Consider the following 21,280-nt stretch of genomic DNA (forward strand, 5'->3'; position numbering starts at 1 on the left):
AAGACAAGTTTATTTATTCTAGGTGGTGTAAAGGTAATGCTAGCACCTCCCGTGGCCCCATCTGGGGCGTCGGGTGTGAATGGGTTCGTTGAACGTGACACAGCAACTATGGGTGTCGATACCTCTGTAGAGTCGACTGCGGAGACAGATGCGGAAACAGATGTGCTTGCCGAAGCTTGTGTCGGGACTTGCTGTTGCACGGGGACAGATACCTGATCCTGACGTTGAACCCCTACACCAGACGGTCTATGTGGTGCGGCGTTAGCATACTCGGGAGCTGCGTCGTCTAGATATGAAGAAAGAAAAACATCTTCTGCGGTTCTGGGATGCCCTTTTGGATGTACCTTAATTGGAAATAATGGGGGTGGCAAGTCCTTTGGCATCTCTGGAGCAGCCTTAGGTAGTCCTTCGGCTAGAAGGGGATACATACCATTCATAAGAGCATTTCTTTGTCTATTTACTTGTTCTGATTTCACTCGGATACCTTCCTTAATTAATAGATTTTCTTGAACTTTATTTGAACTTTCTTTACTCCTCTCTTCTTGTCTACGTGCTTTTTCTGTTCGTCTATGAGATTCTTTACGCCATAACTCAACAGCGTCTTTCTGTGATTGTCTGACCTTTCTTTTCCATAACTCTTCCTCCACTTTCATGATGCATTCTGCATCCCAGGTTCCCGCTACGGGCCACCTTTGACTTTCCGGCAATCCCTTGGTATAATCTACCCATAGATCAAGAAACAATATGGCATCTAAGCCATGCTTATGGTACATAAAATGCCCTGGAGTGTCCCTAGGAGGAATAGGAACTGCTTCTTCAAGCACCCCTTTTCTGGTAGTAATCTGTCTTAACTTCGAGAAAAGCGGCATATTGACAACTGATCTGATACTTACTCTTGAATTCACTTAATACGAAAAACACAATAATGAACAGTGAACAATGAACACTCATTCATACCACAATATTTGAACACTTTAAACATTAAACATTAAACATTTTAACAACGACCGACAATGATGACAGTCTGCCTAACTAATCACCACGCTGAATTCTTGACAATAACTGAATACTTCGGAATACTTGATATACTGCTAAACAGTACATATACACTGCTAAACAGTGCAGACCGGATTTGTGTACCCAAATCCGTCTTGACCGGCACAACCTATGTGCGCGTCAACACGCCTCCCCGGCGATGGTACTCACCGAGTAGCTCCTTGAAACGGAAGGCCTCAGAGAATGGACAGGACTCGATGACTGCGGACAGCGGACCCTCTGGACATCGGGATTTCGAGAAACCTGGTGGGCCTCTGTATACCTCGGATCTTGCTCTCTCAGCTAGGCTCTGGTCGGGATACTTCGCACTTCTCACCGCCTCGTCTGGGTTGATCGCAGCCTCAGTCGCCCCCGCTTGACCGGAGGGAGCTTACAGGAAATCCTGCTGGTACGCGTTTATGGTCCGTCCAGCTATGGCAGGAGACCGGGCCTGCAACGCACCGCCGGCGCGTGAGATGAGAAAGTGTCCCTATTCGGGCGCCATTATGTGGTAAATAAAATCTTCTTTACCGGACTGAATTTCATACGGAATCTTAAAATAAAGTAAAATAGCTCAAAATAACAAGAGGCAGAATCCGTGGTATAAGAGGTTTTCTAAATGGGCTTTATTCCACTCAAAATGGCCGACTCGAGTCGCGGCCTTCAGGTTCCGTCACCACGAGGGTTCAGGAAGTGAAGTACAATACTTTATTGACAAGAAGTAACTTTTATAGGTTATACATTTACAATGAAACGAATGCAAAAAGGCGTAACAATTGATAAGATAAATTAACATAGTGACACGTAATCGAAACTAGGCGTAATAAGGAGCAAAAAGAAACATGATTGGCTCTGATTATCTTACATAGGTGGATCTATACGATAATACTTAACATAGATGCGTGCGCAGCAGCATGACGTGTGATTGACGTGCAACTAGGGGGTGAAGGGGACTTGACATTTAGCTCTACATGTGGAGACGAGAAGTCTGAGGGGTCAAGTCAACCTAATCCCAAATCATATCTAACATCCTATGTTTAAAGAACTATGTTATCCACAAGGAAGGACTCTCGGACAGAATCTAGTCTATACTGACTGTGTGCGTGCACAAACGTCTAAGTGTCTATATGAGATGCGAGAGGCAGAAAACTTTCCATGGCAGCAGGGCTATGAATCACTTGCAGGAGGACGGAAAGGCTGAGTCCTTTGCTTGTGAGCTAAAGGAAATGTTTACCTAAATCACTAGACAGGAATGCATCGGCTGAAGAGCAAGATAGATAATTCGAAGGTGAAATACAGCTTCTTGGCAGGCAGGCGAAAACTGGCCGAGGCAGGCACCGTTAGCTGCACAGGGAGTAGGACAAAGTTCATGGATACAGATGCGAGCTCAAGCTGAAGCTGTCAAAAGACAGAGAGCAGGGAAAGGCTTTGAGGACAGAATCGGGCCTACTTGCCTGAACTGTAAAAATGGAGTAACTTAGCCATATAAAGTCGGTGGCCTTTCATGCTTAGGAATCGAATATCCAGCCCATTGATGGCGGATCTGACAGAGAACATGTCGACGGTAGACACACATATGTTTGCGTCTTAGAAACTGGAACTGGAGGGAACATACATGTACTTGTAACATGCATATAGAACCGTTGGGGTCCAAGATAGGGGACATAACTGATCAGGAAAATCCACATTTCCACAAGGCTCTTCATCTTCCATGTCTAACAAGACCAAAAACCATGTTCAGTTTGTATTCCCCAGACAGACCTCTTCGCTCATCACTTCAACTACAGCTCACGGTACTGACAACCAAAAGAAAAATGGGGCGACAGAACAATTTCTACGGCCGCAAGAAAACTTTGGAACACCCTTCCTCAAAATATAAGTGGCATCCCTCAGCTCCTGACCTCTAGGAAGGATCTTAAGACCTGGCTATTCTCCTTGTAGTTTCCTTCTGAATCTGGAGTACTAGTGGGCTTCTTCCGGGCGGTGATCTATAGCGCCTTGATGCCTTTGGGTAATTGCTGCTCTCTATAAATTTTAAATCAAATCAAGGTAGTAAGACTTAAGGGAGATGTTCTCACTTGCAGACTTATTGATGCATTCTGCTGAGCAGGTCTGAAAAGTAATTGTCCACCCCCAGTATGTAAAACAAATGATGAGATGGACCCAGTGATGAATTTACCACCGCCAAATGCCCTGGGCGAGGGCCGACAGCTATGGGGAGTGTATGCACCCTGTTTCTGTAGGTAAACATGGCAGTTATGTTGTCTGTCCGGACAAGAATTAGGTTATGTTGGGGTGGGCTGATGTAAAGAACCAAAGGGTTACATGGATCACTAACAACGCCAGACAAATTGATGTGGAGATATCCCATTGATCGGGTGTCCACACAGCTTGCACAGTCAGATCTTTCGGGAGTGCCACCACCCAGACAATGAGGCATCTATGATGATAGTCACTAGGGGAATTGGGTCAGATTAGCCGTCCCTGCAACAAATTGCTGGCATTCCACCACTGCAGAGAGCAATGAGTATGGGTCAAAATCAACACTAGATTCTCCCACTGTCTCTCTGCTTGTGATCATTGTGATAGTAGGCATTCCTGCAACAGACGCATGTGTAATCTGGCATGTGAGACCATGACAATACAAGAGGTCATCATGTCTAGGAGGCGTTTGACCTTTCTGAAAACAAGGCTAAAAGTGAGGTAGCATAGTTTGGAATTGCTTGCACCCTGGCTGGGCTGGGAAATGCTTTCCCTACTCAGGAATCGAGTAAGGCCCAGAGGAAAGGCTGTATTTGCAGGGGCTGGAGATGGGTTTTGGGATGATACACCGTTTCCTTTGCTTCTGTTATTGCTGCCCCTGTATCCTCCCCTGCAGTAACACTGAGTGGGTGGATGCTGTTGCTGCTGTCTGGGGAAGGATGTAGAGGCTTCAGCGTGGTAGTTTTGCCCCACCCTCCCCACAATAATGTGTGCGGCAAAAGGAACTTGGGCTGCTGGGGATTACAGAGCACCCATGGCCTTGGTTGTCTCTGCGTCCTTAATTTTCTCCATCTCAACAAGTTTACCGAAAGACAAGTTGAGGAGATGTACCGCCGGTTTGAAGCCAGACGCACAAAGCCATGCACGACGCGGACAATAGCAGCTGTGTTAACACTTCGTGCAGCAGTGTCTGCTGTGTTCGAAGTGCACCTGATGTTGGTACTCTAAAGTCTTCTCTTCTGCCACGGTTTTATGCTGATCCGGCAGGTGTTGAATCAGCTCTTCCAGGCACACTGAACTGGCGATCTGCCAATGGAGGAAGCCTGGACGACAACACGTTTACAGACCAAGTCAATCATTTTGCTCTCTCAGTCTGGAGGAAGGAACATCACCTGTGCCCTGGAAATTAGCATTTGCGTGCCGTATGTCCCACCAGTGAGTCACGTGGAAGCTGGCCAATGATGGGGTGGGGGGGGGGGGGGGGGGAGGGGTTAGAGGATGATGCTTTATATTTCTGACCTACCCTAGGTGGGAGCGACAAAATAAGCCTTCAATGGCTCCTTAAAGATCTTGTCCATGGTCAAAGCATATCCTTGAGCATAGGCAGATACTGCATTGACCTATGTGTAAAGGAGAGAGTCTCCGTAAAGAAATCCTCGTCTTCAGATTGATTGTGCATTTCCACCTTGTGGAAGGTGGCTGCTCGCTGAAGAACGTCATGATATGAAGTGGTATCTTCTGGGAGTAGAGGCTTAACCAGGTTTCAGCTGGGGCTCTACATTCTAGGGATCCCACATGGGGATGTGCATCTAATAAGGCAGAGTCCTGCGCACACAACCTGGAATCGGAGGATCATTCACCCGCGATCCACACACGCACCCGAGTGCACGTCCTAAATTCGGAGGATCCACTACCCGCGATCCTTATACGCACCCGAGTGCTCAGCTGATTACCCAAGCTGTTGATACACTTCGCCGCTTACCTTACCTACGTGGATTTACGACGTTTCATACCGCACCCTCATCTTGCCATACTCACTACGAATCTGAAGCCTAACTGTTTTAACAACAGCAGCCCTGAAGAGTCATAGCTTTACACAGTGTGACGAAACACGTGTCGGCTGAACAATCTTGTGCTATGTATTGGTCAGACACTATCGTACATAAAGAATACCTCTCTCAAAAATTCTGCTGATGTCGACCTTCTTTGAAACAAAGTCACAGTCTCTGATTATTGTTCATTTTGCTTTTGGATGCTATTGATAGCATTATCCTAATTGTGTGCGCAGGACTTTGTCTTTTGTTTCTTGAGTGGGTTCTCCCACTTATTCGCAGGGGTTTCCTTGGGTTGGTATCCCTGACCTGGGAGCACCACACTTATTTTTTCACAGTGGAAACTCACAGTGCACACGCTTGAGCGCCACCTTCCTTCATCCCCATCCAACCCCGCCACATTGTTAATCTAATAAGGCAGGCCAAATGGGTCATAGTAAAACCTCTTACTCCCCCCTCCCCCCCCCAAAGAAAGAGATCCCCAAGTTGAGTGTGGCATAGGGTCACAGGTGGTAGTGGAGAGGTGGCACTAGCGCGTGGTGGTGCAAGAGGAGGAAGAAGAGATGAGAGAAGAAATGGAGGAGAGGTGCCCGTATTGGCATAGGGTCACGAGTGGTAGTGGAGAGGTGGCACTAGCACGGGGTGGTACAAGAGGAGGAAGAAGATATGAGAGAAGAAATGGAGTAGAGGTGCCCATATTGTGGCGTTGATGCTTCCTAGGTATCAACTCGCATGGTGGTTTAAGGCCTCTTCAAAGGTCAATTTCCTCTTGAGAGGAACAAGATATTTGGGCTTGTCTGGAGGCTTTGTTAGGATCTGATTGGTGCCTGGTTGAATGAGGATACACCGCTGTCTGGAATAGAGTTCCTCATCAGGTGCTGGAGGTTTAGATGTTCAAACCCTTTGGAGGCGGCAGGAGTGGACGCCCTCCTTTTTGGAGCCAACTGTTTATAAAGACTATGCAGCACCGAGCTGGTTTTTGGTGCTGGAGCAGATGCAGCAGTTGAGGGGGCCTGGCGAGGCTTGGAGGCAGACTTAGGCTGGATTATTTGCGAGGCCTATATATGGTATAATTGAGGGGAATCCTAAATTAACTGGGGTAATACAATAACAACTATGGTGATAAGGCAAGTACATTTGAAGATAAAACTGATAATTGATAATCCACCTGTTTTTTTAAAGAAATGCCTAATGGATTTAGGCTTCAACCTTTTAAAACATTAGTATGAATGAATTTGGTAAATGGGTACACAAATTGGAATGAATGAGTAAACAACAACTGAACTCTTTATATGTAATCGTGACATTTTTAAGGAGAAGTCATTTTGTTATATATTTTTACCAATAGATTGCTGTTATCATATAATTAAAGTCCTGAGGAAGGTGTTCCTATCGAGTTGCATCCACCAAAACGTTGTGTCGACAACTCTTTGGTTATTTTATATGCACATATGGATTATTGTATGCTAGATATTTTTGTACTTTAAGGAGATATGGATGATTTAATGTAATTTTAATTCAATCAATCAATCATTGACACTTATAAAGCGCGCTACATCCCCGTAGGGTCTCAAGGTGCTGGGGGGGGGGGGGGGGGGGGGGTGCCGCATGTACAATGATGTGTATATATTGCCTGCTGATATACTAAGACTTTTGTGATTAAAAATTTGAATTGGTCAGGCCGTAATTTTACAAAAAGCACTGTTTGGAGAAAAAAAAATGTTTTACTACTATAATAAAATGTTATATTACATGTAATTGGGTACAGGTCATTCGGGTTGAATCGGAGAGTTGCGAATAAGGGAGTGCTTGTTGTGTAAGAGAGCACAGTGTCACGTGGGGGACACTACCTTGATTTCTGGCATTCATAGATGTTAGAAATGGGATCTCTGGTTGGCTAAGGCTTGTGCCAAAGCCAGGAAGAGACCACCACTCTAAGTCAGGGCTAGGGAGTTACACGCCAAAGATAACCCCTGCTCACCCCCTTGGTAGCTTGGCACGAGCAGTCAGGCTTATCCCGGAGGCAATGTGTAAAGCGTTTGCGCGCGCACACAGCAACAACACCATAGGCCCACCACAAAAGAAACTCCACACAAGGTTATATAAAAACAATAGCCTTTGTATTATAAGAAACACATTAGATGATAATCACATAATTTACACTGGGCAGAATTTTACAGGGGACTATTTACACAAGACAGGGCCACATGGACCACGGTCAGAGTTAGCACAAATCACCAATTGTAAATGTAGAACATATACCAACTGTAACACAAATTATAACTGTAGAGCACGACCAGTAACTACTGGCGCAATAATGACTTCAGCATTATCACAATAGAATCAGGTATAAAACCTATCCTGTATACCTCACAGGGGCATAAACACATTATGCAATTTCGCATAAGTCTAACGCATTAGACCTTACCTCCTAAGTATAATTACACTAAGGGTGTACATCACACAGGGAAGTATAACCTCCCTAACATAAACCTAAACAGGTAAAACAATCTCCTATGCAGAAATCATATCTAGAGGTATAAAGCACCTGGTGCGTAAAACATACTACCCACGGTACATTCCCTAACACCATAAGCATTAACACAGGGTGCGCACTAAACCACAATAGTACTTCAATCACATTAGGGTCCAGGTTGCGCCCGAACCTAAAAGTAGCAGCTGCCCACTACTTGCTGGGCAGCTGGGGACAAGAACAGGGCCTAAACGCTGCAGCTGGCACTAAGTGCTGCGCAGCTGTGGAAGTCAAATATGAGGACATCAATGGGCCCCACGTTGGAGCCATCTGGCTCAGAAAACAAACATGTCCCCGAATGAACTGTTGGGGGGAGCAAAAGGGGCCCTGGCACAACGGTGCCTTCTGGGCCCCGTTGGGGCTTCTTAAGCTATATTGCCCCCATCGGTACAGCTGCCCACTGTCAGGTGGGGCAGCTGGGAACATCACCACTGGTAGGGGCACGGGTGAACAGCACTGGCCCCTCTGAGCCCTTATAGCACCAATGGACAAAACATGCCCCCTTCGTTGGAGTGACCCCCTATCAGGCGGGGGCCACTCAGAAAATAGTCCAGCACAGTGCCGCGATCGGCACTAACAATGCGCCCAGCCTCCCCCGTAGCCTTCTCAACTCACCGGCTCTTGACGGGGGGAGGACTTCTCTCTTCTTCCGGCACCGCGGGGCACCCTCTTCACTCCGGGAGTCTCGCCTCGAGCATCTCGGGGTAGCGGCACTCCCCTCTTCACCCGGGCCCCCTCCTGGGACCCGGGACTCGTCACCAGTACTCGGGGAGGCGGGGTAGGCTCCCGTCCTCCCCAACACGCAGCACAGCTACCGGCCGCATTTCCGATTCCGTCCAGCGGCCCCGCCCACAACCAGGCAGGCCGCGGACTCGGCGGCAATCTTCGAACGCGGCTCGGGCCGCGGTGGGGAAACGCGGGGTGGGCACCCGCTTCAGTTACAAGTTGAGAAGCGCCATGAGGGGTAGGCTCCCTCCAAATTTGGCGATAAAGCAGGGTGGGCTCCTGCTTACAACCGGCAATTGCTCCCGCGTAGTACACCGGCAATTGCGGGGTGGGCACCCGCCCTTGAATACAAATGCAAAGTGGGGTGGGCACCCGCTATCCTCAACAGCACAAAGCGGGGTGGGCAGCCCAGCGACACGGTGTGGGCACGGCTCGTGGTCAGAGCGGGTCACATGGGTGCGGGCAGCCAGAACAGTGCGCCCTTCAGAGGAGGGCGAAGCAGGTGTGGGCAGCCCAGCGACACGGTGTGGGCACAACTCGTGGTCAGAGCGGGTCACACGGGGGCGGGCAGGCACAGGTCGGCTTCGCGGCAGTCCAGCGATGCGAGACGCACTTGGGGGCAGCTCGCTCACAGGTCCTTGGAGATCGCTTTGAGCACAATTTCATCTTCAGAAAATAAAAGAAAACCAGCAGGTCTGTCAAACAGCAGCCAGTATTTGTGGGACAAGGGGCCATGCAGAGCAATGCTTTCTGGGCAAGGACAGTCTCCCAGCCATCCTCAGGCCAGGCAGTAGGGTCCCAAAAAGAAGTCCTCCAGCATCCAGGGGGGCAAGCCTTCCCCTGAGCCCCAGCAGCAGCACGTCCCTGGTAGTTTCTAGTCCAAGAACATTTTCATGGGGTCAAAGCCCCTCTTTTATACACAAAATCCTTTGTCTCCAAAGGTGCAGGGAAGGGGCGAACTGGTTCCTGAGCACTTTGTTTTGCTCAGCCCCTCTCCCTATTCACAGGACAGGCCAGGGACATTAGACGCACCACAGGGGGTGGAGCCAGCATTGTGGAGGGAAAGCCCAGCCCTATTCAGGTCCCAGGTGTACTCCTCCCTGCCATCAACATGCAGCTCTCTCCATTCACCACCGGGGCAGACTCATCCTGACTCCTGGAGCCAGGCACACCAGCCAATCACAAGCCAGACACTTCACATTTATTACACAGATATGCCAGCTTCTAGAAGTGGCACTTCTACACTAGACACAGTAACGCCGCACACATCATCGCGCAGCATTCAATCTCACGAGTTCGCACATACCAAACTCGACCCTGTACTCCTCTCACATCAGGACTTAACACGGTCACTCAGATCCCCCATGCATTCCTATGGGAGGGCAGGTCAGTCTCACTAAAACATACACAGAGCGCACGCACTTTCCACTAGGACACAGTGTAAAAAGCGCCTAGAGGCATAAAACCACTAATACAACATAGGAAAAAGGCTATGATAAATGCAAAAAGTTTTAGGGGTGAACTTGCCAGAAGGGCCAAGTCCAACAATAGATATACATTAAAATCCAGGTAACCTTGTAAATCATTATGCAAATAAACTATAAAAGCCATTAAGACATAGACTGTATCATTACGTTTTAGCCTCGTCGGTGCGGAGACGGCCCCTGGCCGTCTGACGTCGCGGTGGGTGTGTGCGGAGGACGACTGGGGGCTGTCCAACCCCCGCTCGCTCATTAATTCTCCCGCACAGCTGGCAAATTCGCGCAGCGCCGAAGGGGTTGAAGTATTAACATGTGGTAAACAATACTTTCATTGTGCAAACAAGCTATGAAGGTGCATCAGTATTTTCGTTATTTCAATTTCTAATAAATAACCGTAGCAGCATAGACACTAAATCTTTCAGGAAGGCCGTAAGGTGCAAATAAGCAGTTAAAATGCATCCATGTATTCAAAATTTCTCTTAGAACCACTTGATTATAGGATACCCAAGATAGTCAATCTCAAACATTTTTCGGCAGCGGATAAAAACGTTATAAATTGACATAGCAGTAGAATCGACTCGCCAGATAGACATAAGAGCCTGACAAGCCAATCTTGCCGCAAACTTAAGAAATAAGGTTTTAAAAAGTATGGGAAGTATTTTAAGCAATTGGGGACACACATACTATATGCAATAGATTCACATGGCCACCCACAGTCTACAGTTAATACTTGGCCATTGCTAAATTCAGGTTAGCGTGCCCTCCTTAGTTGAATTTATTCCCAATCTAATTTTTAAAAATGTTTCTTTTTATTATGGCTGAAAAAATGGGTAATACGGTATGGCTGGATATGCAAAAACTGATGTGAATTAATCACAGACCATGCATGAGTTTTTTCCGCTAAAGCAGTCTGATTAAGCCTAATTTGCAGGCCAGCTTCATGTAAACAAAAGTTGAGATATCGGATCGCCGGGTAGCTGTATAGGCAGATTTAGTTATTTCAAGCCAGCAGTTGTTCGCTAAGGAAGCAGGGTCAGGTAAAAACAGTACATGCATTTCAAAAATGCCCCTTGTGACATCATGCACTGTTTTAGGAGGCCAAACTCCAATCTTATTTAAGCTTGACCCACTGACCTGGGGATCCCAAAAATTGCTTTATAATCCTGGATTACTAATAGATCCAATAACTTTGAGTCTTTCTCCCTGGTGATAGGCGAGCCATATATATTAGTTCGGTGTAGCTTTGCTCTCATGACTTTCAAGAGATGATCATATGATTGAGTTGCCAATGATTTAGGCAGACATTTCAAAGCATGGATTAATGTTACAGCTTAAAATGATTCATAACGAAACTCTATTATCACATAAAATCCCTAAGTAGCTATAGGTTTTTACAACTTCAACTGGCCCAACTCTGGCCCTCCAAGTATTAGTCTTTAGTTTTATTGTACCAATGTTCCAGGCCATTCATTAATATATAATCATCGGAGGCATTTATCAATCTTTGTAGACCTATAGGGGTTTGACTCAACAGAACAGTATGATCTGCATATTGAAGATAGCTAATTTGCACCTCACCTAATCTTGGAGAATGAACGTTAACAGAATCCAAATGCTGCAGGAGATATGATAGAAATAAATTACTATAGCAAGGATCGAGGGCGCATCCTTGCTTTAAGCCGATATAGGTTTTAATTTTGTGTGATAAAGTACCACTGTCACACAGCCTGACCTGGACCCAAGTATTGGTTTAAAGAAGAATTATGGCCTCTATCAAGTTCCGTTAAATGTCCCAGCCAACCAGTTTTTTCCATAATAAATCTCGTGGAACTGAATCAAAAGCGGTCTTTAAATCTATAAAAGCGATACATAGATTTTTTTTTTTTTAACTGCCCAATCTGCTAATAAAGTAATGGCCAACAGGTTGGAAATAATAGACAGACCCTTGCGAAAACCTGTTTGATTGATTGGAATTGTACCTTGCTGTGTTGCCCATTCTTCCAGGTCTATCAATAGACGTGAGGCAAAAACCTTAGCGTCGACATCAGTTAGAGAAATTAACCGATAATTAGAAGGGTTGTCAACCGGGCCGTTTTTAGAGATAGGCTGCAGGATACTACCATGCCATGATCTGGGTACAATTTCCGATACCAATCCCTCGTTGAACAATGGGGTTAAATAGGTTGTCCCACATATCAATATTGGCACGGAACAAGGCATTAGGAATCACATTAGGACCGGGAGCACCGTTTGAATGAAGGACACATAGGAGAATGGCTATTTCATTACTACGTATACGATCTAGGTCGTTCTTCACATTCGAGCTGCTGTCACTAAATTTCACAATATTATTCGTATCCAGCCTCATACCACTCTATCTCAGTATTTTGTTTACTAATTTTTTCATAATTAAAGCACGTCTTGCTTTTTCACAACTGGGTCGACAATGCCATACAGATTGGTGATAAAGTTTACTAATTCAGTTTCCGTAATATTAATACAATAATCCCTATTGCCTCCCCTTTCAAGTTTTTTTATTATTTCCCAGAACTTTTTTTACATTATTTTGTTTAGAGGCATGAAGTAGCCAAAGCCCCGTTTGGTAATATGATTTAGCCACCCAAACTTCTCGTCTATAATATCTTCTTAGTGCCATTTTGTCCCTACAGACATGGTACGATTGCTGGTATTAATGGGAGTAGGCATCCTGTACAGCTCCATTAAGTGATCATTTTAGTTTGAATAACTTAAAAAGTAAACCATTTATATGGGGAGCTTGATGAAATATATATTTTCTTACGATTTCGTATGGTCACTGATGCAGCCACTCAAACACCCACCCCACACAGCCACTCAGACACCCACACTGACACAGAATCACAGTGCCACTCAGATTACATATATTAGAAACAGTATCACTCAGTAGTTTAAAAGAAAAATGAATAGGAATTAAACGTATGCAGTAGCTTAGTATATATATTTACCTCTAACATTTTCCAAACCCTCACTGGATGATGTCATGAGTGATGTAATATGTGAGGTCATAAGCAGTGCACTGCGGGGTGCAACTTATGGTTAGCCCAGGTAACTATAACTGCTGAATTTCAATGGTATTGTATGAGTGAAATCTGAGCCCAACTATAGAGTGCCTGTAACCTTTGGGTGTTTTTTAGCAAAATTATATTATATACACAACACAATAACATTCTAAGTAGATAGAAACTGAATGGGCTATGAATTAAGAAAGAAACCAGAAATCAATCTAAACAAGTAGCTCCTGTTCGTGCCACTACTTTTACAAGAGGACTGACTAGTCACAGTGTTCACTATGAGAATCCCTTAGAACAGTCAGACAGCAGTGTAGGGCCTGTTCGATAAAGGGTGTGGGCCTGCCTGTAGTGACAACCTAAGGTGAAAGAGGAACTTTCTTTGGCTAAAGACACCACACTCCCCTTACTTATAGTCCTATGACCTCTGACCTAGTGGTAGCTGTGGAGAGCAGCCTTCAGGCTAAGTCTCTGAGGAATGTAAAGCAGCTTGTTTTACCTTATAATCTCTTGAATTACCAAATGAAAAGACACCACACAGGTATATATATCAAATATATATGTATTTATTTCTAAATATACTCTACTAATCTCTTTATGAGATTAGAGGCAGGTAAACATTCAAAAGATCAACAGTTCTCAATAAATTAAGCACAAATATGGCTGTAGCCCTAGGGGCGTACCAGACCATATACTAAAATAGTGGTTTAACAAACTCGACTTGCAAAAGTAAGAGGCCTAGGGCCTTGGGAATCGCTGGGGCTTCACTTCTGCAGTGTTAGCAGGTAAGTAATCAGCCCACAGGAGACGCGTGCAGTGTCTAAACCCACACGCAGGTTTTCAATGCGTTTCAATGGCAAATGTCGCGGTTTGTATTTTACAGTTCTAGGGCACTTCGCAAAAGTCAACAAGCAAGAGACTTACAGGGTAAGTATTTCGAGAGCCAACACACACTTGGGCACCGGAATGCACGAGTTACCTCACCCAGGGAAGCCGGGTGCATAGGTGTCCTTTGGTGTCGGGTCGCGATGCTGTTTTCAATGGAGATCCTTGAAGACTTGCTGCTTGTGACGACTGGAGAGGTGTCCGTTTGAATCCGACGATGGATTGGAGTTGCAGAAGACCTAGAAATTGAGGGGACAGAGTTCAGAGTCACTTGCCAGTGACCGGTGACCAGCAAGATGGATGACCACAGCTGTCGCGTCTCTTCAGGTCGGTGTTGGTGTTTTGTCTCTTCGCTCAGGAGGTCCAGGATGGCTCGAAAATGTCCAGCAGCTGGATTCGGGAGGTCCCACGACGTCTGCAGCTGTCGACGGTGTCAGCACCCGGATTGGAGCCAACAAGCCTTGGCAGCCGCAAGTCTCGTGTAGAGTCAAGATTGGCAATGGTGCAGACCAGCAAGGTCTGATGGACTTACCCAGCGAGGGTAAGTGAGGGCAGGCCCAGAGCAACCAGACGAGCCCTTGAAATCGTTGTGGAGGTCTTCAGGTGAGTTACTAGCCAACGGGCAAGCAACCGCGAAGACGCCTTTGCAGGTAAAGTTTAACAACAGCCCACGGTCACTCGGGACGGGGTAGGCCGCTGAAATTCGGTACTAGACCTGCTAGGGACTTGGACAACAAGTGGTCCAAAGCACAACTTCGTTGGACGTAGTTTAGGGCTTGCACTCGAAATCAGTGCACGGTTCTCTGGTATTGCTGTTCCTCGTCACTCGTGGGGTCCAGATGCCACAGCTTCGCTGGGGACTCAAAATGGCCGTCGAGAGGTCAGGAAATCCGCTTCAGGGGACGCAGGGACTTCGGGCTCCGGCGGGAGCGGTAAAGTTTGCAACCGTTGTAGAGAGTTTTGGTGCCTGCCAAGCAGGGGAGTCACTCCTTGACTCCAAGGGAGATTCTTCAGTCTTCCAGAGATAGTGGAACGTCGAAGGGCCAGGATTCTTCTTAGTTGAGCGTCGTCCAGGTGTAATCTAAATTGCATTGGCAATGTGTGGTATCTTGTAGTGAAAAGATGGGAGGGACTAGCTCTATGACCACTCCTCTAGGAGGGTCAGGGTAGTGGGTGGTTACACCCACTTCCCTTTGTCCAGTTTCGCGCCAGAGCAGGGACAGGTAGCCCCTGAACCAGTTTGAGCTGGCATATGCACAGAGGAGCCTATTGCTCCCCCAGTGCAGGACTTCAAAGCACTCTAAGAGTGCACCCACCCAGCTCCAATACACTAAATCCTGTCTGGGAGGTGGTGACACCTCCCTGTGACAGGAAACCCTTTGTTGGGCTCCCTCCACTGCGAGTTTCGGTCAGCAGCGGGAGGGCAGCCCAGTGTCTGTGCTGGTGGCATCCATTTTGTGATGCCAGGGCTCTAGATGATTTCTACCGTGTAGTATAGTGTGTACATGTCGTCCCCACTAGAAGGGTGGGATCCTACTCCCACACCAGTTACTGGTGTGGAGGTAGGATTCTAAGTTGTTTGACACCAAACACGACATGTTTTGATGCAGTCATTCCAAAGTTAGCATTTACGGCGAGGTTATAATGCACTTAAGAGTATATGGTTTAACCGCATCCACAAACAGCAGCAGAGAATAGACTCTGCCAGCTGCAGAGGGGTCCTGCTCAGGCAGAAGCACCCCCTCACATAGTAAACCAAGCACCCTGCCCTTGGGATTGATAGGGCCTACCATAGGGGTGACTGATAGGTTTATATGTGTGTGTATGGTGAGATATAGGAACCTATACCTCAGTGAGGAGTGCTAACACTACCTCACACAGACTGCAGTAGCAGGCCTGTGGTGTCAGATTGTGAATGCTTCCCAGGGGTGGCATAATACATGCTGCAGCCCCTGGTAGGCCTGTGAAGTACCAATGCCCTAGGTACCTAAGGTACCATATACTAGGGGCTCATAAGGCACCACAGTATCCAATCACTAGTGCATCTAATATGCACACCAATCATTTAAGGGAGTTAGCAGATAGGCTGGGGTCCTGGATAGCAGGATCCCAGCCAGACTAGTCCAAAACCATTCAAACACCAGGAAAAAAGTGGGGGCAACCATATAGTCAGATTCCACCTTCCTACATATGTCACTTACCCTTTTACATTCTGTTATAGTGTCTTAGTCAACTTAGTCAGGTTTGATGGTCAGTTAGACTCAACAATTTAAGAATCTCAACTAGGGTTCGAATTCATGAGCTGTGCTCTGTTTCAAGTTAAATAACTGTTGTTTATACAGGCACATCACAAACTAAAGGGTGTCCTGCAGCTTGAATGTGTTCTCTTGCTGCCATCTATGGAACACAAACTGCCTCAGTCATCTGAGAGCCAAGAACACAAAAAAGTGGACGAGGCCTTAGGTTTGTTTGAGTGCCATGATGCTCAAACAATTGAAGAAGTTCACTCCTATCTGACCCCCACACCTCTAAATATAATTAGAATAAGATTATCAAGTACCCTACTTGACAAGAAGATCAGAGAGAAGCACTTAACATAATCCCACTCTCAAAAGGTACATATGATTGAACGACGGTGGTTAAATACCCGAGTTAGTCACACCTGCATCAAGGCTTAAAGATGTGCGTTCCCATATTTTACCGAAAATGGACCACAAGTAAACAAGAGTCCAGCCCTGTAAGGTTGCAACTAAAAAACATTACAGGCTAAGGTGGGCCGCTCTCAAACCAGAACCCACTACAGACCAGCGGCACTAGATGCAGAATGCAACTGAAAATAACCAGAATTCAACATTAACACCTCCCATCTTATGGCGTTCATTGCCCACAAGCAATAAGGCATCAAGTATGCACAATACACAAAGCGCACAGTACAATAAAGAAAGTGGTTTGCCCATCCCCAAAAAGAACTATAACTTTGTTGTTATCTGGGATGAAACAACCAGAAATTAAGCTCAGTCTATATACACATGGACGATAAATTGTCAAATCTGCTTTTGTGGACTATTCAGAACGGCTCCTCAACAACAGGCACTGCAAACAATTGGGTCCAATGCCATACAGCTCGACAATCTGGGCCTACTCTCCTATACCCATGTGCAGAGAAAACCGACAATGTGGAAGCCACATCAGCACAACATGGCCTCAACATGCACAGGTGAAAAACCAAGATCCTGAATGCTAACAAGGCCGGCACATCTGTAGTCACTGTTGCAGGTGATGCACAAGAGGCCAATGCCTTCAACTACCTGGGCAGTGTCATAGAGAAGCAGGGCTACGATGTCAAGGAAAACATGGGCAAAGCAAAGGCTGCCTTCATGCTGCTAAAGATCTGGAGCTCCAAGAGCCTGACACAGAAAACCAAGATCAGGATTTTTAAAAACAAAGTAAAATCAGTCCTTCTGTATAGACCAGAAACTTGAAGGACAACAGTGCCCACCACCAACAAAGTCCAGACCTTCATCAACATCTGCCTGAGGAAAATCATCTAAATACCCTGGCCAAACACCATCAACGACCTTTGGCAGCGGGCTTTCCAACTCCCTGGTCATGAAGAAATCATGAAAAGGCGAGGGCAGGATAGTCACACCCTCTGCAAGCCTTTATCAAACAACACCAGGCAAGCCATAACCTGGAACCGTCAAAAGAAAAGGAAAAGATGAAGGGCAAGAAGCACCACTGAAGCCTCGAAGCTGGCTATACCTGGGGTCAGTTTGAAAGAAAAGCTTAGGGCAGGGATGACTGGAGAGTCCTGGTTGATGGTTTATACCCTGGGATAGGTAGTAGGCACAAGTATTATTTGACAGGCAGACTAATTGGCATTGCCAATGTTTGCTTGACATATACGTTCTAACAGGAAATACGGTCACACACTCAACTATAGAATCCATTGCTGGTTGGATAGCTATTTTCTTTACATTGTTTTATAAACAATTCCGTCGGGTTATTACTTTTAAAGTTATGGTATTTTAAAAAGACATTTAATCAAGATTTCAGTACTGCATCAAGGTTTATGTTATGTAAAAATACCAATAAAAACAATTTAAAAAAAAAAGACATTTACATTTCAATCTGTGGTTGGAATGTGTTCTGATCATTTCGGGGAATATGGCTCATTCGGCAGGTAAACAGATCGCACAGTGAAGAGAAAGATAGATATTCTCCATTTCCATAAAATAAATATATGCATACAACGTACTTTACGTGTGCATTTCAATTTCTATGATCCTGTTACCTTTGGTAGTGAAAGTCCCGGGACTAATGGACGAAGGGAATGGGGTCCCTATTTTGGCTCAGGGAAGGGCATGTTTTTGTTCCAAACAGATTGTATTATAGGTTCCTCTCGTGTTCCAACTAATACCGCTTCCTGTTCCTTACCGGCCTGCGGCCCTCAAAGCCTCAAACTAAGCCGCGATTTTACTATCCACTCCAATTCAGTCTGCAAACCGTATAACACTCGTGAACTTGAGGTTTGTCGGGTACGTCGTATACATGAAAAGGAGGCGGATGTTGTCGAGAAGAGACCATCGCCCCGAAAACAACTATCGTACACGACTAAATACAAGTTTTACATTTTTTTTTAAAACTAAAAATGTTTATGGGCAAGAAAGGCTCTCAGAATTATTCCCTATTAACTCCTTCTAGTGCTGCCACTATGCAACTTCAAGCTATTCGAAAAACAGAGGTACAATTCGTTGTATTTAAATCCAAAAGAAAAACGCTTCCTCCATTTCTCACTTTCAAATGTAGGTCATACTTATTTAATAATCTTATGTTGAATTTCTTTTAATTTATAGGAATTGTTATGAATTAAAAAAAATATTGCATTCTCATGTGTGCGAGAGGGGAATTCGCCTTTGCTTTTAGATGTGATTACGTTTATGCTTTGAGATATGAATAGTACCATTTGAGCCTCGGAAACTGTTCAAACTTGTTGCGAAATGCCCCATTGTTAAAGTAGATCGTACAAAATATACTAGATCAGTAAAGGCGATGTAGTCAACCAAATGTAGCCGTTCAACGCCGGGATAGGTGTTGGGATAATATCTGGTGTACTCACGTAGCTTCCTCCACATAGCTCGGTGGCACTCTAAGAAGCCCCGGCGGATAGCAGCACACACTTCTGCCGGTTCGTCTGAGCCGAAGCCCCGCTGCTCGCGGATCAAGGACCAGAGATGGCTGCGAGCAAAGGCTGCGGCCTCCCGCCCTCCGTGTCCGTCACATACGGCAAAAAAGGCCACGGAAGCGGCAGCCGGTGGCGGTTCAGGTTCCACTACCACCCGGGTGAAGTCCTCCATGTATCGACGGCCGCCCTGGTCGCTAGAGACGCTAACGGACAATGAGTACGGGGCGGCAGACTCCATGACCCCCAAAGACAGCGGCACAAGCCGCTTCCCTCTTCCGCCGCCCTGCCCTCGCGGTCCTAGATGCGCCCCCGTGGCTCGGACACTACGGATCGGGGTTAGTCTTGCGCAAGGTCCCGCACTGCTATTGTTTATCTCCGGATCGACAGACTCTTTCCACCCGGTCTATCCGACTGTTGTTTGGGCATGCCCGCCGCCGACGTCACAATCCAAAATGGAACCTTCTGGTCGAGGTAATGGCACAAAAGAAGGACTAACAGTGGTTCGACGATAATCGCCATCTTGGATCGATATGTGCTCTCATTTCTGCTCGCGAAGGTCACGATATATTTCTGAACGTATGTTTTTCTTTATTGCGAGACTCATGTTTTTGTTGTTATTCAACTCTCAAATGGCACAGTGTCACATGGGGTGAATTTAGTAGGTCCTTGCTTTGTCTAACTGTGAATGCTAAGATTTTTAAGCCCATACAGTTAACTGTAAAAAATAAAACTATACAGTTTACAAAATGCAGAACTGGCTATGTGACTTGACAATTACATGGTGTCTTTATACTACATAACGCTAAGGTGAAGCACATAACTGCACTGCCTTGCAGTTAGGTTCACGCTATAGAAATGGTCCCCATTCGTAATATTTATTTCCTCATGTCACGTTCTTCAGTTACAGATACATGTAAACATTCAAAACAAACCATTTATGTAATTTAAGTTATATTGCTGGAGCGGGTAGTACAAAATTTTGTATACCCCCCCCCCCCCCATTCTGCATGTTTATATAAATCCGAATAATCAATTAATTGTAATATTATTAATCTGTTTGAAGTGATAACTCACCAACTATATTAACTAGAGAATTACACGTGGGAATTGCACTTTGCATGGCTATATTAATTGTGAATTAACTTGTGTACGCATATTAATAGTATAAAATTAGAATATTATATGTTATATGTTGCTTTAAGTGATGTATTTGTGATTTGTGCTTTATTCAGTGAGTATAAACCGCTCTGAGTGTTTTGCTTCTGCTAGATAAATACACACACATATGGGTATTAGCAAGGGGATAACATTTTATTAGCCACTTCTATGTTTTAATTACGTTTTTGTGTTTCTTTTGCTTAAGTTGACCATTTTGGCCTATACAAGATGGCTGCACGAGACGTTAAACGTGACTGTCCTGACAACACGAGGTTTTGGGTGAAGTGCGCATGCGTCACCGCCAGCAACAGTGGCCTGGACCTGACACCGGGAGAACATGTACCCTTCAAGGTCGTTCCAGGAACCTATCCAAAAGAAAGGACAATGCTTGATTTAAAAGCCGGAATAAGCAAGTTGGATGACTTCATTATCCGACACCCTGAGAACTGTATTCGCAAGACAAAATTGACCAATAAGAACTCACTAAACCCCGATCTTGAAACATTTTTGTTATTATTCTCATTATAAAAGTAGGTATGGAATTAGGGTAGTATCTCGACGCTCTCGCTCTTCTTTGACGAACTTGATTTCCTGACGTTATGCTGACGGAGAGGACGGTGACACTGCTGGACAGCTGTTAACCTGGATCTATGAGAGACTGAATTGCGGCCTAAACTTTGCTGAATAAATTCTCTTTGACTGACTGACTTAGTGGACGACTTTAGCCAGAATAGGTAAATATGATGCTCCGAAATGCTAATGATGATTTCTAACATTTCTTTCAATATTTCTTAGATAAAGAATAATTGATTAATTGACAAATGTGTTGTGTCGATTATTTGAAGAAGAAGATTAAGAGAAAAGTAATAGAGCAAAGCTAGACGAGTTAATCATCAATTACCAATTCAACTAAATGATCTATCTCCGTATGGGAGGGATATCTTAGGTGCAATGTCAATGTGTTTAGGGTAATGTAAAGGTATTCCTCTCATGTCAGCATTGAGAAACGTATTTTCCCTCAGAAAACAGGTTAATAGTAGGAACTATCCCGACAGAGAAGTTAAAAACGTACCAAGAAGGGGAATTGTTATTTCTGTGAAAAAGCGTGACATGGAGAGCAAAAAGTCTTCATGAAAGATTAGAAGAAGTGGCAAATGAGATGGGTATTGATATTGAAAAGGTAAAAGCCTTACAGA

General features: G+C 45.4%; 1 protein-coding gene across 1 annotated transcript in view; it reads right to left on the reverse strand.

Annotated features, from left to right (window-relative positions):
* The window catches only part of PPM1D (protein phosphatase, Mg2+/Mn2+ dependent 1D), a 279,206-nt gene extending 259,824 nt beyond the window's left edge, over nt 1-19,382 (reverse strand). The window contains exon 1 of the mRNA XM_085649436.1: nt 18,861-19,382. Within this exon, the coding sequence (XP_085505562.1) occupies nt 18,861-19,164 (304 nt within the window). The 5' untranslated portion in view covers nt 19,165-19,382. The remainder of the gene's footprint in view (nt 1-18,860) is intronic.
* Between the last annotated feature and the right edge of the window lie 1,898 nt (nt 19,383-21,280).

Source organism: Triturus cristatus, chromosome 3_2 (assembly GCF_964204655.1).
Source record: "Triturus cristatus chromosome 3_2, aTriCri1.1, whole genome shotgun sequence".
In the NCBI taxonomy this organism is placed as follows: Eukaryota; Metazoa; Chordata; class Amphibia; order Caudata; family Salamandridae; genus Triturus; species Triturus cristatus.